Source organism: Elephas maximus, chromosome 6, assembly GCF_024166365.1.
Source record: "Elephas maximus indicus isolate mEleMax1 chromosome 6, mEleMax1 primary haplotype, whole genome shotgun sequence".
Taxonomy (NCBI): domain Eukaryota; kingdom Metazoa; phylum Chordata; class Mammalia; order Proboscidea; family Elephantidae; genus Elephas; species Elephas maximus.
The window spans coordinates 15,690,257-15,708,295 of record NC_064824.1 but is presented as its reverse complement, the minus strand read 5'-3'; the positions used below and the strand labels follow the sequence as shown (position 1 = coordinate 15,708,295).

Sequence of the window (18,039 nt, the reverse complement as noted above, 5' to 3'; positions counted from 1 at the left end):
GTCATTTGATTTCTTGACCGCTTTTTCCATGGGTGTTGATTATGGATTCAAGTAAAATGAAATCCTTGATAACTTCAATCTTGTCTCTGTTTATCATGATGTTGTTTATTGGTCCAGTTGTGAGGGTTTTTTGTTTTCTTAATACTGAGGAGTAATCCATAGTGAAGGCCGTAGTCTTTGATCTTCATCAGTAAATGCTTCAAGGCCTCTTCACGTTCATCAAGCAAGGTTGTGTCATCTGCATATCACAGATTGTTAATGAGTCTTCCTCCAGTCCTGATGCCGTATTCTTCATATAGTCTAGCTCCTCAGATTATTTGATTATTACATGAGTCACAATTGACTCAGCAACAATGGGTTTGGTTTGGTGGTCACTAGCACCAGGGAAATGCAAATTAAAATACAGTGAGATGTACACTTATCAGCAAGGATGCAGAAAAAAGGATCTCTTCTCATGCATTGCTGACAGGACTGTAAAGTTCTACAGCCTCTCTGGAAAATAATTAGGCAGTCTCTCAAAAACTGAACATATTTACCATAGGATCTAGCAGTTGTACTCCTGGACATTTGTCCCAGATAAATTAAATCTTAATGCCCATGCAAAAACCTGTACACAATTATTTATAGCAGCTTTTTTGTTAATGGCCAAAAGCTGGAAACAAAGTGTCTCTTGGTAGGCAGATAGTTAAACCAACTGTGGTACATCCATACCATGGAATACTTCTCCACAATAGAAAGGAAAGGACTATATGAAATCCTGGTGGTTAAGTGCTACAGCTACTAACCAAAAGGTCAGCAGTTCGAATCCGCCAGGCTGTCCTTGGAAACTCTGTTGGCCAGTTCTACTCTGTCCTGTGGGGTTGCTATGAGTCGGAATCGACTCGACAGCACTGGGTTTTTGGGTCTGGTACTGATACATACAACAACTTGGATCAGTCTTCAGAGCATTATGCTGAATGAATAAAAGCCATTCTCAAAAGGACACGTACTGTATGGTTCCATTTATGTATAGAACATTCTTGAAATAACAGAAGCATAGAGATGAAGAACAGATTAGCTGTTGCCAGGGCTTAGGGATGATGGGGATGGGGGGTGTGACTATAAAGGGGTAGCACGAGGGAGGTTTTGCTGTGCTGGTTACATAAATCTACAAGTGATAAAGTGACAGAATGATACACTTCATATCAGTGCCACTTTCCTAGTTTTGATACTGTGCTATAATTATATATGGTCATTGGGGGAATCAGGTGAAGGGTACACAGAACCTCTCTGTAGTGTATATATTTATAGTAACAGCTTTGTTGAGATACAATTCACATATCGTACAATTTACCTATTTAAAACATCTTCAGTGGTTTTTAGTGTATTTAGAGTGGTGCCCCCACTGCCACATCAGTTTTAGAACATTTCATCACTCCAGTAGGAAACCTAGCACCCTTCACCCCTCACCCCAGTTTCCCAGCCTCCCCAGCTCCTCACACCACTAATCTACTTTCTGTCTCTATGGATTTACCTCTTCTGGAAGTTTCATAATAAATGGAATCATAACAGCATACAACCTGTTGTTTCTGGGTTCTTTCACTGAGCATAATGTTTTCTAGGTTCTTCCGTGGTATAGCTTGTATTAGTGCTTTATTCCTTTTTATTGCCAAATAACATTCCATTGTATGAACATATCACATTTTGCTTGTTCATTTGACACTTGGTGGACATTTGGGTTGTTGCCATTTTTGGACTTTCATGAATAATGCTGTTATGAGTCATTATGCCCAACCCTCTACATGCTTGTAACCATCACACATTGAGCACTTGCACCGTTGAGCAAGGGTCCAGCTCATAAAGACTGTTTCCCCTTTTGTAAAATATGAACTTACTCTCTTTTTAACTCACAAATTTAGCAGAATATGTCTTGCCTGCTATCTTAATGACTTAAATTCAGGGGATTTATTCAGGGATGTTTAGGTAAAGAAATCTTGATAAAATATGACCATTTAGGCTGATGACTTTAGCTTTGTAAAAATTTAAATATTTTTTATGGTTCCAGAGGAGAAAAAAGCTATGCTGCAGGAAATAGCTAATCAAAAAGGAGTATCCTGTCGTGCTCAAGGCTGGAAGGTCCACCTCTGTGCCGCCCAGTTACTACAGCTGGTAGGTCAAGTTCTAGCAACTGAGACATCATGTGAAGAGAAGAAAAGTTGCTGGAGACATCTGAGTTTTCGAGTAATTTCTGAAGCATTCCAAATTAACATGAGTCATGGTAGAATTTTTGTGTGTGCTACATAATGCTTGTAACTTAAATATGTCTTAGTTCTGGTACCCAGGACCAAAATATATGGAATAGCTTCAGAGTTTTCCCATCTTTGGAGTAACAGTGATCTGAAAAACATTTTCTGTTATGAGCGTCTAAAATACATATGCCTTGGTTGGTTTTTCTACTTAGCAGAAAAACAAATTTTTATGTCAGTTATATAGGTGTGCTTTTTAGAGGAATTGTGAATTCAGGACAGTGTTTAAAAGCTATCCTTAAAAATAGACGCTTGACTTTGGCAAATTATGTGTAAATCAGTATTAGTCAGTTTCCCTTACTGTGAATTTACCTCTTGAGAGACAGGACTTTATCACCTGAACACTCATGTACCAGTTTACAAAGCTAATTCAAGGCAGGTTCATTACAGAATTACACTTTGCCTCAGATGAACAGAAAAATTTCTCTGAGGCCACAGTGTCTTTTATATGTTGCAGACGAATCTAGAGCATGATGTTTATGAAAGACTCACCAACTTACAGGAAGGGATTATCCCAAAGAAAAAAGCGGCAACTGACGACGATCTGCACCGAATAAATGAGCTGATACAGGTTCGTGTGAGCCCCTTAATGACTGAGCGGCCCGTCTGTGGAGTTGTTCACTGTAAAGTCTTATTTTCTCCCCCATCCACTCATAACCTTCATAAAAGCCATTACTTCAGCCTGCATTACCAAGAAACATTAAGACCTTTTTTCCATGTGAAACCCTCAAAACGGCATCAGCCCGGTTGGTGAGAAATTCTTTGAAACATATTGTCCTCATGGTTACTGACGGATGCTGTCCTGTCTTTGTTACAGGGAAATATGCAGAGGTGTAAACTGGTGATGGATCAAATCAGTGAGGCCAGAGACTCCATGCTTAAAGTGTTAGATCATAAGGACCGTGTCCTGAAGCTGCTAAACAAGAACGGAACTGTTAAGAAAGTGTCCAAATTGAAGCGGAAGGAGAAAGTCTAGGCCCAGGAGAATCAGGACTTTGGAAACAGAATTTATGAATAATGATGGTAGGGGTGGGGTGGGGGGGTTGGCTGTTTTCAAAGTGGAACATTGAAATAAAGGAAGCCTTCCTTAACTCACATGTGAAAGCAGAGGGACCTATGGCACCCAGTGGCAGGAAGGATCAGAGCCAGCTGGCACCGTGAGCCCACTTCTTGCTTTCACATGTTTCCCTTTCAAACTTGCTCTGCGATCATTAATGACTCCTGATGTGTCAGTGTCTGCCAGTTGGAATCAGTGACACAAATGGCTGGCTGGCATTTTTCAGCCTCTGGTTTATAAACTATATTTATCTGGTGGATTCCTGCAGGACCCACACTGAGCCTGGACTGAACATATCCACTTGGACCATCTGGTATCTCTCTACACTGAAAATAAAACCTCTTCCCCTCACCATGGTTGGTTCTTATTCTGTCTTACCTTCCAATGCCTGAGCTGGCCTTTGACAGCAGTGCCCCAGCACCAAAAGAGCTGCCGTATCTCACATTCTAAGGGGTTTGAACTATTAGTTCTTGTCATTTTTTTAAAGAACTATTTCAGAGTGAAATTGTTAGAGTGTCTGTCCTGTGTGTGTCAGACCTGGGTGTTGACGTTCAGAGCAGGCAGCACCGTAAGCTGCTCTGAGATCCTGGTTCTGAAGTACACTTTTGGATATCTGTACTTCGTAGCTGGTGTGATGCTGTTAATTGTACGTACCACACATCTCCAAAATCAATAAAGGACTCAAAGAGGTTTTTGTACATGAGCAGTTTGTACCTTTTTATTATCAAGTCTATCAGTGCTGTGTAGTATCACTACTATAGTTGCTCGCACATTGATGAGAGTCTACTCTGTTAATAGCTTTGTTATTCTGCATGAAGAGTTCCGTTTGGCCCAGCATTTTAAAGTTCTCACAGTGCCAAAGTCTGTCAGCTTTTGATTATCCTCAGTATCAGACTCTGTTATGTCCAGGTGTGAATATAAATTGATCAAACTCTAGGGCAATTAAGGTCTCAGGTCTGGGGTGGGACTTTCAGGTGTATAGATCCTCTTCCTTCTTCTACAGTGGTAAGGTAGCCAGGCTTGCTCCCGTAGAGGACAAGCCCAGCTATCTCCCTTCTAGCTAGCCCTTGTGTGACAGTAAGATTGTTTCAGTCTACTGCCTCTGGAGACAAGACCTGGCCATCCTGCCTTACGACACTTGTGAACAGTTTGGGCCTGGGGCTCTTCTCTGCCCTGCCCTGAACAGATGGAGACAGGAAGTCTGCCAGTTCTTGCCATGTCTTTGGGGCCAACACTATAGCACACTTGAGATCACCTTCCTCCTATTGGGATGGTGAACTCCTTCATCTGGTGTGGGATGGGGTGAAAAGACAGAATGCGTACATTTGGCCTTCCTTGGGTTAGGCAACTTAGGCCTGCGTTACCTAGGCTAAAGGAATCCTTAACCATTGAGATTGGTTCACCAGAGTTTTTCACAGGGGTGGGGAGCTGTGATGGTTGATGGTATGTTGTCAGTTTGGCTAGGCTATAATTCTCAGTGGGTTGGCTGGCACTGTATCATCTCCCATTTCATGATCTGATGTGAACTGCCAATCAGTGGGAAGAGGAGTTTTCTTACGGGTGTGTGGCCTGCATCCGTGATATAAACAAATGTTCCTGTAAAGCTCGCTCTCTTTCTGATCCTGCCGTCTTCTCAGTGTCAGACCCTGATTCCTGGGACGTAAGCCAGCAGGAGCCTCCAGCCTGTCACCTGAGCTGCAGATTTTGGATTCACCAACCCCCACAACCCTGTAAGTCAACAAAGGCGGCTAGCCTGTCGGCTCACCTACAGGTTTTGGGTTCATCAGCCCCTGCAACCGCACAAGCCAGCGGAGATCGCCAGCCTCTCGTCTAACCCTCGGATTTGGGACTTGCCAGCCCCAACAATTGACGTGAACATTTTCTCACAATTGTGTGAGCCGTTTCACTGAAGTAAATCTCTCTATATGTATGTATCTACGTGTCACCGGTTTTGCTCCTCTAGAGAACCCAGACTAAGACATTTGGTACCAAGAGTGATTCTAGAAGAACAAAACCTTGAGAATAAGTTTTCTGAATTGGTTCTCAAGCCTGGGTAGTCTTAAAGGCACTAATGACTAATTCCAGTAGTGAAGAGGGCACTGCTAATCGATGGCTGAGGTGGCAGTAGAAACATGAAATACCCTCACCATTGGATCAAATATTTGTGAGAAATAAGATTTTGGGTGATTGTGTATTTGATACTTTCAACATTTCTGTCAAACAGAAGTATAGGGAGGCTGGTTGGTTGGTCCAGCTTTCTATAGACAGAGTGGTGACTGAGCTTCAGAGTCACAGCTCAAGGGCTACATAAAGGCCTGAAAGTTACCACTTGTGCTCTGAAAGAAAGCCTTATTTCCTTTTCTTCTTTTTATTGTGCTTTCAGCGAAAGTTTACAAATCAAGTCAGTCTCTCATACAAAAATTTATATGTATGTTGCTAAGTACTCCTAGCTGCTGTCCCCCTAATGAGACAGCACATTCTTCTCTACCCTGTATTCCCCGTGTCCATTCAGCCAGCTTCTGTCCCCCTCTGCCTTCTCATCTCCCCACCAGACAGGAGCTGCCCACATAGTCTCATGTGTCTACTTGAACCAAGAAGCTCACTCCTTACCAGTATCATTTTCTATCTTATACTCCAGTCCAATCCCTGTCTAAAGAGTTGGCTTTGGGAATGGTTCCAGTCTTGGGCTAACAGAAGGTCTGAGGATCATGAACTCCGGAGTCCTTCTAGTCTCAGTCAGACCATTAAGTCAGATCTTTTTATGAGAATCTGAGGTCTGCATCCGACTGCTCTCCTGCTCCATCAGGAATTTTCTGTTGTGTTCCCTGTCAGGGCAGTCATGGGTTGTAGCCGGGCACCATCTAGTTTTTCTGGTCTCGGGCTGATGTAGTCTCTGATTTATGTGGTCCTGTGTTTCTGTTTCTTGGGCTCATAATTACCTGTGTCTTTGGTATTCTCCTTTGCTCCAGGTGGGTTGAGACCAATACATGCATCTCAGGTGGCCGCTTGGCAGCGTTTAAGACCCCAGACGCCATTCACCAAAGTGGGATGCAGAATGTTTTCTTGATACGCTTTATTATGCCTATTGACTTAGATGTCCCCTGAAACCATGATCCCCAGACCCCTACCCCTGCTATTCTGACCTTCGAAGCATTTGGTTTATTCAGGAAACTGCTTTTGGTTTAGTCCAGTTGTGCTGACCTCTCCTGTATTGTGTGTTGTTTTTACCTTCACCTAAAATAGTTCTCGTCTACTATCTAATTAGTGAATACCCCTCTCCCTCTCTCCCTTCCCACCCTCATAACCATCAAAGAATATTTTCTTCTGTGTTTAAACTATTTCTTAAGTTCTTAGTAGTGGTCTCATACAATATTTGTCCTTTTGCAACTCACTAATTTCACTCAGCATAGCACCTTCCACATTTCTCCGTGTTATGAAATGTTTCACAGATTCATCATTGTTCTTTACGGATGCGTCATATTTCATTGTGTGAATATACCATAATTTATTTATCCATTCATCCTTTGATGGGCATCCTTGGTTGCTTCCATCTTTTTGCTATGAAAGCCTTATTTCTTAGAGTAACAAAGCTGACACTGCAGAACATCAGACCCAGGATCTCTTGCTACAAGAGGCTGAATTATAACACCATTTAAGTTTCCAACTTCAAATGGTGTCTGAAGTTAAAGTAAGAGCAATAATTGAGAAGAAATGGGATCATGAAACTTGGGATGGGGACATATGGGCATATAACCAGGAAGCTAGGGATATAAAATGGAGCCCCTAAATTCTGTTGAATCACTCCTGCTAACCAAACCAGCCCTTTCACACCTATCTGAGATTACTCCAATATTGCTAAACCACCCTCCCCAGTAAAATCATTATCCTTTCCACCTCCATCTAATTAGAGTCTTTGAGACATTGCGTGGGGCATTGCCTGAGGTAGATTCCTTACAAAACATTGGTGAATGTCCCCAGAACCACCCCTACTGCTCATTTTTGCTTCCAGATCTATAACTAGACTTAGTCCTACACGCCCCAAGAGCAAAGTACAAAGTGTGATCCATGAGAAGTTACACTACACTCCAGAAAAACTGGTTTTTCTAATATGTACAAGCAGAAACACGGTGATATGTGTGGGAATGGCTTTTAAGGGTGTGGGATAATGGTAAAAGGAACAAAGTTGGATAACTCTGAGTTTATTGATACAGGCCCACTAAGCACAGATTTTTCATTCAGTTTTTCACCTTGAGAGATTAGAAAAGGATCTAAGTTTATTTGGTTGGTTGACTGAAGCCTAGATTAAGAGGTGGCCTTCATTAAATCATGTTGAAATGCCAGAACTGCCTTGGTATACTGTAGAAGAAGGTAGCATGTTAGAGTGGATTTATCAGGTTGGACCCACAGACCCACCCAGGGAGTGCCCAGAGGACACACCTTTCACCACAACTGTGAGGAACAAATTTGTGAAGGGAGCCCCAGCATACTTGAAGACTGCTGTGATTGGTGTTTTACATAGGTCAGATTTTACATTGGGAGCTGCCCTAACTGCATTAAGACCCCTAACTACAATGGGGCTGATTGGACCCTGGGACAGCAAGGGCCAAGTGGCAGCACTTAATTGCAAAAGACAAGGTAGGCATGGGTAATACAATGGACAGCAGAGTCAGCAATAATCAGAAGAGTGTGACTTCCATGGACTTACAGCACTGACTACTTAATCGTGGTGTCCCTAGGAGTGAAATTGATGGAAAGCCTACTAAATATTTACTTGATCTGTACAAACAGAAGAATTCTAGGTGAAGTGAACGGCATTCTAACCTGAATCGCCAAAATAGGTTCATGGCCCCTCATTCAATTCCCAGACGAACCAATTTACAGACCCACAACCCCTTGAATGAAGGGTGAAGGGGAAGCTGGGTCCACCTGAGGAAGAACCTTACTACACTGCTAAGTTTTATAGTGTTAATCTTAAAAGATCTATGGCCTTTTATGAGAGTGACTGTTCCCTGAGGAAAGGAAAAATCAGACTTTTCAGGGATTACTGGACACTGGCTCTGAACTGACGCTAATTCCAGGAGACCAAAAATGTCACTGTGGCCCACCAGTCAGAGTAGGGACATATGTAGGTCAGGTTGTCCATAGAGTCTTAGCTGACTTCCATCTCACAGTGGGGGCAGTGGGTCCAGTGGGTCCCTGAATCTACTCTGTCATAATTTCCTGAGTTCCAGAATGCATAATTGGAATACACATACTCGGTAACTGGCAGAGCCTCCACGCTGGATCCCTGACACATGGAGAAAGTTCTATTATAGCAGGAAAAGCCAAGTGGAAGCCACTAGAACTGCCCCTACCTTGGAAAATAGTAAACCAAAAGCAATACCGCATTTCTGGAGGGACTGTAGAGTTTACTGCCACCATCAAAGAGTTGAAGGATGCAGGGGTGGTGATTCCCACCACATCCCCATTCAACTTTCTTACTTGGCTTGTGCAAAAAAACAGATCTTGAAGAATGAGAGTGGATTATTGTAAACTTAACCAGGTGGTGACTCCAACTGCAGCTGCTGTTCCAGATGTGGTTTCATTGCTTGAGCAAATTAATACATCTCCTAGTACTTAGTATGCAGCCATTGATCTGGCCAGTGCCTCTTTCTCAATTCTAGTTTTGAAGGAACACCAAAAGTAGTTTGCCTTCAGCTGGCAAGGCCAGCAGTACACCTACGTCAGGGGTATATCAGCTCTCCAGTCCTATATCATCATTTAGTCCACAGGGACCTTGTTCCCTTTTCCCTTCAAGAAGACATCACACTGGTCCATTACATTGATGACATTTTGCTGATTGGACCTAGTATGGAGGAAGTGTCAATGACTTTGGACTTAACTGGTAAAACATTTGTGTGCTAGAGGATGGGAAATTAATCTGACAAAAATTCAAGCACGTTCCACCTCTTGAAATTTCTAGGAGGTCCAGTGCAATGGGGCACATCCAGCTATTCCTTCTAAAGTAAAGGATAAGTTATTGCATTTGGCCCCTTCCACACCAAAAAATGTGTCTGTCAGTTTGCCGTACTGTGGGGGCTTGCTTGTTGCTGGAATGCTGGAAGCTATGCCATTGATATTCAGATATCAGCAGGGTCGCCTAGGGAGGACAGGTTTCAGCTGAGCTTCCAGACTGAGACAGACTAGGAGGAAGGACTCGGCAGTCTACTTCTGAAAAGCATTTAGCCAGTGAAAACCTTATGAATGGCAGGGGAACATTGTCTGATATAGTGCTGGAAGATGAGCCCCCCAGGTTGGAAGGCACTCAAAAGATGACTGCAGAAGAGCTGCCTCCTCAAAAGTAGAGTCGACCTCAATGACGTGGATGGAGTGAAGCTTTCAGGACCTTCATTCACTGATGTGGCATGACTCAAAATGAGAAGCAGCAGCTGCAAACATCCATTAATAATCAGAACCTGGAATGTACAAAGTATGAATCTGGGAAAATTGGAAATCATCAAAAATGAAATGGAATGCATAAACATTGATATCCTAGGCACTAGTGAGCTGAAATGGACTGGTATTGGCCACTTTGAATCAGACAATCATACAGTCTACTCTGCTGGGAATGACAACTTGAAGAGGAATGGTGTTGCATTCATCATCAAAAAGAACGTTTCAAGATCTCTCCTGAAGTACAACGCCATCAGTGATAGGATAATATCCATACGCCTACAAGGAAAACCAGTTAATATGACTATTATTCAAATTTACACACCAACCACTTAGGGCCAAAGATGAAGAAGATTTTTATTAGCTGCTGCAATCTGAAATTGATCAAACATGCAATCAAGATGCATTGATAATTACTGGCAGTTGGAAATGAAGAAGGATCAGTAGTTGGAAAATACGGCCTTGGTGATAGAAACAATGCTAGAGATCGAATCATAGAATTTTGCAAGACCAGCGACTTCTTCATTGCAAATACCTTCTTTCACCAACATAAATGGTGACTATACACATGGACCTCGCCAGATAGAACACAGAAATCAAATTGACTGCATCTGTAGAAAGAGATGATGGAAAAGCTCAGTATCATCAGTCATACAAGGCCAGGGACCGACTGTGGAACAGACCATCAATTGCTCATATGCAAGTTCAAGCTGAAACAAGAAAATCAGAGCAAGTCCATGAGAGCCAAAACATGACCTTGAGTACATCCCACCTGAATTTAGAGACCAACTGAAGAATAGATTTGACGCGTTGAACACTAGTGACGGAAGACCAGAGAAGTTGTGGAATGACATCAAGGACATCATACATGAAGAAAGCAAGAGGTATTGAAAATACAGGAAAGAAAGAAAAGGCCAAGATGGATGTCAGAGGAGACTCTGAAACTTGCTTTCAAATGCCGAACAGCTAAAGCAAAAGAAAGAACTGATGAAGTAAAAGAACTGAACAGAAGATTTCAAAGGGCAGCTCAAGAAGACAAAGTATTACAATGACATGTGTAATGAGCTGGAGATGGAAAACCAAGGGGAAGAACACACTCGGCATTTCTCAAGCTGAAAGAACTGAAGAAAAAATTCAAGCATTGAGTTGGAATAGTGAAGGATTCTATGGGGAAAATGTTAAACGATGCAGGAAGCATCAAAAGAAGATGGAAGAAATACACAGAGTCATTATGCCAAAAAGAATTAGTCGATGTTCAGCCATTTCAAGAGGTAGCATGTGATCAGGAACCGATGGTACTGAAGGAAGAAGTCCAAGCTGCTCTGAAGGCATTGGCAAAAAACAAGGCAACAGGAATTGATGGAATATCAATTGAGATGTTTCAACAAACAGATGTAGCGCTGGAGGTACTCACTCGTCTATGCCAAGAAATATGGAAGACAGCTTCCTGGCCAACTGACTGGAAAAGATCCATATTTATGCCTATTCCCAAGAAAGGTGATCCAACTGAATGGAAATTATAGAACAATATCATTAATATCACACGCAAACAAAATGTTGCTGAAGATAATTCAAAAACAGCTGCAGCAGTATACTGAGAGGGAACTGCGAGAAATTCAGGCTGGTTTCAGAAGAGGACATGAAACCAGGGATATCATTGCTGATGTCAGATGGATCCTGGCTGAAAGCAGAGAATACCAGAAGGTTGTTTACTTGTGTTTTATTGACTATGCAAAGGCATTCTACTGTGTGGATCATAACAAATTATGGATAACATTGCAAAGAATGGGAATTCCAGAACACTTAATTGTGCTCCTGAGGAACCTTTACATAGATCAAGAGGCAGTTGTTTGGACAGAACAAGGGGCTACTGATTGGTTTAAAGTCAGGACAGGTGTGCGTCAGGGTTTTATTCTTTCACCATACCTATTCATTCTGTATGCTTTATGCAATCAGTACAAGAAACTGGACTATGTGAAGAAGAACGGGGCATCAGGATTGGAGGAAGACTCATTAACAACCTGCGTTATGCAGATGACACAACCTTGCTTGCTGAAAGTGAAGAGGACTTGAAGTACTTACTAATGCAGACAAAGACCACAGCCTTCAGTATGGACTGCACCTCAACATAAAACAAAAATCCTCACAACTGGACGAGTGAGCAACATCATGATAAACGGAGATAAGATTGAAGTTGTCAAGGATTTCATTTTACTTGGATCCACAATCAACAGCCATGGAAGCAGCAGTCAAGAAATCAAAAGATGCATTGCATTGGGTAAATCTGCTGCAAAGGACCTCTTTAAAGTGTTGAAGAGCAAAGATGTCACCTTGAAGACTAAGGTGCACCTGACCCAAGCCATGCTATTTTCAACCGCGTCATATGCATATGAAAGCTGGACAATGAATACGGAAGATTGAAGAAGAATTGACGCCTTTGAATTGTGTTGGCGAAGAATGTTGAATATACCATGGACTGCCAAAAGAACAAACAAATCTGTCTTAGAAGAAGTACAACCAGAATGCTCCTTAGAAGCAAGGATGGCGAGGCTGCATCTTACATACTTTGGACATGTTGTCAGGAGGGATCAGTCCCTGGAGGAAGGACATCACGCTTGGCAGAGTACAAGGTCAGCAGTAAAGAGGAAGACCCCAGCAGGGTGGATTGACACAGTGGCTGCAACAACAAGCTCAAGCATGACAACGATTGTAAGGATGGCTCAGGACTGGGCAGTGTTTCATTCTATTGTGCCTACGGTGGCTATGAGTTGAAACCAACTCGACGGCACCTTACAACAACAACACCAAAACGAGGCACAACGCCTGGTGGAATTTTTTTAGATTTCAGAGGCAACATATTCCTCATTTGGGTGTGCTACTACTCAGGCCTATTTATCAAGTGACTCAAAAAGCTGCTAGTTTTGAGTGGGGACCAAAACGAGAGAAGGCTCTGCAACAGGTTCAGGCTGCTCTGCAAACTGTTCTGCCACTTGGGCCATAAGATCCAGCTGGTCCAGTGGTACTTGAAGTGTCAGTGGCAGATAGAGATGCTGTTTGGAGTTTTTGGCAGGCCCTTACTGGTGAATCACAGCTCTTAGACCCTTAGGATTTTGGAGCAAAGCCCAGCCATCCTCTGCAGATAACTGCTCTCCTTTTGAGAAACAACAGCTTTTGGCTTGTTACTGTGCCTTAGTGGATACTGAACACTTAACCATGGGCCACCAAATTACCATGCAAGCTAAGCTGCCCATCATGAACTGGGTGCTGTCTGACCCACAGTTACAATGTCAGATATGCACAGCAGCACTCCATCATTAAATGGAAGTGGTATACTGGCATACAAATTTTTTGGTACTTTGCTTTATTGCACTTCACAGATACTGCCTTTTTTATGCATTGGAGGTTTGTGTCAGCCATGTGTCGAGGAAGCCTATCAGTGCCATTTTCCAATAGTGTGTCCTCACTTTGTGTCTCTGTGTCATGTTTTGATCATTCTCACAATATTTCAAATTTTTTCTTTATTATTATATCTTTTATGGTAATCTGAGATCAGTGATCTTTAATACTAGTTTTGGGGCACCCCCAACCACACCTGTATAAGATGGTGAACTTCATAAATATTATATTATCACTGCTCCACCAACTGGCCATTCCCCCATCTCCCTCTCAAGTCTCCCTAATTCTCTGAGACACAACTATATGGAAATTAGGCCAACTGATAACCCTAAAGTGAAAGAGTCACAAGTCTCTCACTTTAATCAAAAGCTAGGTAATTAAGCTTAGAGAGGAAGGCATGTCAAAAGCTGAGACAGGCCAAAAGTTAGGCTTCTTGCACCAGTTAACCAAGTCATGAATGCAAAGGAAAAGTTCTTGAAGTAAATTATAAGTGTTACTCCAGTGAATGGAAACCCTGGTGGTGTGGTGGTTAAGAGCTACAGCTGCTAACCAAAAGGTTGGCAGTTCGAATCCACCAGGCGCTCCTTGGAAACCCTAGTGGGCAGTTTTACTCTGTTGTTAGGGTCACCATGAGTTGGAATCATCTTGACAGCAACAGGTTTGGTTTTTGTTTTGTTTTTTTACTCCACTGAACACATGAACGATAAAGCAGAACAGCCTTATTGCTGATATGGAGAAAGCTTTAGTGGTCTGAATAGCAGATCAAACCAGCCACAACATTCCCTTAACCCAAAGCCTAAAGCAGAGCAAGGCCCTAACTTTATTCCATTCTATGAAGGCTGCGAGAAATGAGGAAGCTGCAGAAGAAAAGGTTGAAGCTAGCAAAGGTTGGTTCATGAGGTTTAAGGAAAGAAGCCGCCTCCCTAAAAGTGCAAGGCGAAGCAGCAAGTACTGATGCGGAAGCTCTAGCTGAGATGATGGATGAAGGCGGCCACACTAAACGACAGATGTTCACTGTCGGTGAAACAGCCTCATACTGGAAGAAGATGCCGTCTGGGACTTCCATAGCTAGAGAGAAGTCAACGCCTGGCTTCAGCGTTTCAAAGGACGGGCTAATGCAGCTGGTGACTTTGTTAGGGACTAATGCAGCTCATGACTTTAAGTTGAAGCATATACTCATTTACCATTCTGAAAGTCCAAGGGCCCTTAAGAACTGTGCAAAATCTAATCTGCCTGTGCTCTATAAATGGAACAGCAAAGCCTGGATGACAGCATGTCTGTTTACAACAACATAGCTTACTAAGTATTTCAAGCCCACTGTTGAGACCTACTGCTCAGAAAAAAAGATTCAAAATACACTGCTCATTGACAATGCACCTGGTCATCCAAGAGCTGTGATGGACATGTGCATGGAGATTAATGTTGTTTTCATGCCTGCTAACACACCATCCATTCTGCAACCCATGGATCAAGGAGTAGTTTTGACTTTCAGGTCTTTAGAAATACACTTCATAACACTATAGCTGCCATATATAGTGGTTCCTCTGATGAATCTCCCCCATGTGTCTGTCTGTTTTTCGTACTGTGGGAGCTTGTGTGTTGCTGTGATGCTAGGAGCTATGCCACTGGTATTCAACTACAAGCAGGGTCACCCGTGGAGGACAGGTTTCAGCTGAGCTTCCAGACTAAGAAAAAGGACCCAGTGATCTACTTCTGAAAAGAATTAGGGAGTGAAAACCTTATGAACAGCAGTGGAACATTGTCTGATATAGTGCCAGAAGATGAGGCCCTCAGGTTGGAAGGCACACAAAAGACAACCGCAGAAGAGCTGCCTCCTCAAAGTAGAGTTGACTTTAATGACATGGATGGAGTCAATCTCTCGGAACCTTCATTTGCTGATGTGGCACGACTCAAAATGAGAATAAACAGCTGCAAACATCCCTTAATAATCAGAACATGGAATGTACAAAGTATGAATATAGAAAAGTTGTAAATTGTCAAAAATGGAATGCATAAAGATCAATATTCTAGGCATTAGTGAGCTGAAATGGACTGGTATTGGTCATTTTGAATAGAACAATCACATGGTCTGCTACGCCAGGAATGAAAGCTTGAAGAGGAATAGCGTTGCATTCATCATCAGAAAGAACATTTCAAGATCTATCTTGAAGTACAGTGCTGTCAGTGGTAATATCCATATGCCTACAAGGAAGACCATTTAATACAACTGTTATTCAAATTTATGCACCAACTGCTAAGGCCAAAGATGAAGAAATTGAAGATTTTTACCAACTTTTACCATCTGAAATTGATCAAACATGCAGTCGGGATACACTGATAATTACTGGTGATTGGAATTCAAAAGTTGGAAACAACGATCATAGTTTGAAAATATGGCCTTGGTGATAGAAACAATGCTGGAGATTACATGATAGAATTTTGCAAGACCAACAACTTCTTCATTGAAAATACCTTTTTTCACCAAAATAAATGGCGACTATACACATGAACCTTGCCAGATGGAATACGTAGGAATCAAATCAGCTACATCTGTGGAAAGAGACGATGGTAAAGCTCAGTATCATCAGTCAGAACAAGGCCAGGGGCTGACTGTGGATCAGACCATCAATTACTCATATGCAAGTTCAAGTTGAAATGGAAGAAAATTAGAACAAGTCCACGAGAGCCAAAGTACAACCTTGAGTATAACCGACCTGAATTTAGAGACCATCTCAAGAATAGATTTGACACGTTGACCACTAATGACTGAAGACCAGATGAGTTGTGGGATGACATCAAGGACATCATACATGAAGAAAAGCAAGAGGTCATTAAAAAAAACAGGAGATATAGAACAGACCTATACAGATGTCAGAAGAGACTCTGAAACTTGCTCTTGAATGCCGAGTAGCTAAAGCAAAAGAAAAAATGATGCAATAAAAGCTGAGCAGAAGATTTCAAAGACCTGCTCGAGAAGGCAAAGTAAAGTATTATGATGACATGTGCAAAGACGAGATAACACACCAAAAGAGAAGAAAACACTGAGCATTTCTCAAGCCAAAAGAACCGAAGAAAAAATTCAATCCTCAAGTTGCAATACTGAAGCATTCTATGGGAAAAATATTAAATGATGCAGGAAGCATCAAAAGAAGATGGAAGGAATACACCCAGTCGCTATACTAAAAAGAATTGGTTGACATTCAACCATTTCAGGAGGTAACATGATCAGGAACCAATGGTACTGAAGGAAGAAGTCCAAGCTGCACTGACGGCATTGGCAAAAGACAAGGCTTCTGGAATTGAAGGAATACCAATTGAGATGATTCAACAAACTGATGCAGCTCTGGAAGTGTTCGCTCGTCTATGCCAAGAAATTTGGAAGACAGCTGTCTGGCCAACTGACTGAAAAAGATCCACATTTATGCCTATTCCCAAGGATGCAGGAATTATCAAACAATGTCATTAATATCACATGCAAGCAAAATTTTGCTGAAGATCATCAAGTAGGGTTTGCCCCACCTACTTGACAAGACTAATGATAAAGATCTATTGACTGCTCACATATGCCAATACACGGTGTAAGGGCTTTGCCTGCATGTTCATAATTCATCCTTACAACAACCCTTGACATGGCACCGTCTTCACACCTGTTCTCCAGTTGACAAACCAAGGCTTGCCCTAGGTTATCCACCGAATGGTTGCAGATGGGCTGTGTGTGGTGCTCACTGGAGAGGAGGAGCCAGGGGGACTTCTGATCTGAGGGTGGGAACAACAGAGTTGGCAGTACCTTTAAACATGGCCTGCATGGGCGTCAGGTGCCTGTTGAACATGCAAGGGGAAATGGCAAGAAGGAGCTGGATTTGAGTCTAAAGCTTGGTGGAGAGGTTAGGACAGAGTTAGAAATGTGGGCGTTGATGGCAAGTGGAAGGTCTTTAGACCCCTGATATATCCTTGGTGGGGCCCACTGCTGTGCTTTGCCCCCCACTGATGTTTTCTGCCCCAGCACTCTCTCTATTCTGAGACACCTGCTAAGGTCTGGGGCTGGTAGACAGTGGGCAGTTCCCAGGGCTGCGTGGGCAAGAGCTGGACACTCAGATACCCATGTTCTCTGAGCCCCACCCATGCCATAAATGAATGTTCCACTACTTCTCCTGACCCCTCCCTCTCTTATTCCAACAGATGCTTCACCTCTCCGCTCTCATTTCCCCTCACCTAGGCTTACCAAGTCTTGGGGAGAGGAAAAACCAGTCGTACATGTTTGCTATCTTTGGAGAATCTTCTCTCTGAATCTATTTCTGTCTTTTCTCTGCCATATGAAACAGGGGAGGGGGTTCTGCCAAGAGAGAGAAGGAAGGGCCCAGAAGAGGTCCTGTAGGGAGGGCAGAGACCAAAAAAGAAGGGCCCAGGACAGAGCCTAGCACACCATGTCCCAGGCTGAGCAGAACAGGAGGACCCAGGGAGTCTCAGAAGGTACAAACAGAAAGAAAGGAAGTTCCTCTGTCCTCAGAGAACAAGGTGGGAGCAAGGGTCCAGACACTGCCAAGAAACAAAGAGGATAGCAGAGAAGTTGAATTTCACAGCTTGGAAGTCATTGTTGACCTTGACTAGCTCAGGCTTGAAGAAGTGGTAGGTTGTTAGTTGCCGTTGAGTCAGGGATGAGGAACAAATGGCATGTGAGGAAGAATAGGCAACACTTTGAAGTCTTGGGAAATGAAGCTGCAGAGGAAGCTCATTCCTCAGCTGGCTGACTATCATAATAATGCTTCTTATTTACACATCATCTCTCATCACAGAATCTTTGCAGGTTACAGATATTAATCAGTTATGTTTCTCTGGTTCACTTATTGTGTGGAAATATATTGTTTTTTC

The 18,039-nt window shown here is 42.7% G+C and overlaps 1 protein-coding gene across 5 annotated transcripts in view; it reads left to right on the top strand.

Moving 5' to 3' along the window:
- SAP130 (Sin3A associated protein 130) overlaps positions 1-4,045 on the top strand; it is a 102,912-nt gene extending 98,867 nt beyond the window's left edge. For all 5 annotated transcript variants that reach the window (XM_049889123.1, XM_049889121.1, XM_049889122.1 and 2 more), the window contains 3 exons: positions 2,045-2,148; positions 2,743-2,856; positions 3,103-4,045. In XM_049889123.1, coding sequence (XP_049745080.1) covers positions 2,045-2,148; positions 2,743-2,856; positions 3,103-3,261 — 377 coding nt within the window. In that variant the 3' untranslated portion in view covers positions 3,262-4,045. The remainder of the gene's footprint in view (positions 1-2,044; positions 2,149-2,742; positions 2,857-3,102) is intronic.
- The last annotated feature ends 13,994 nt before the right edge of the window (positions 4,046-18,039 follow it).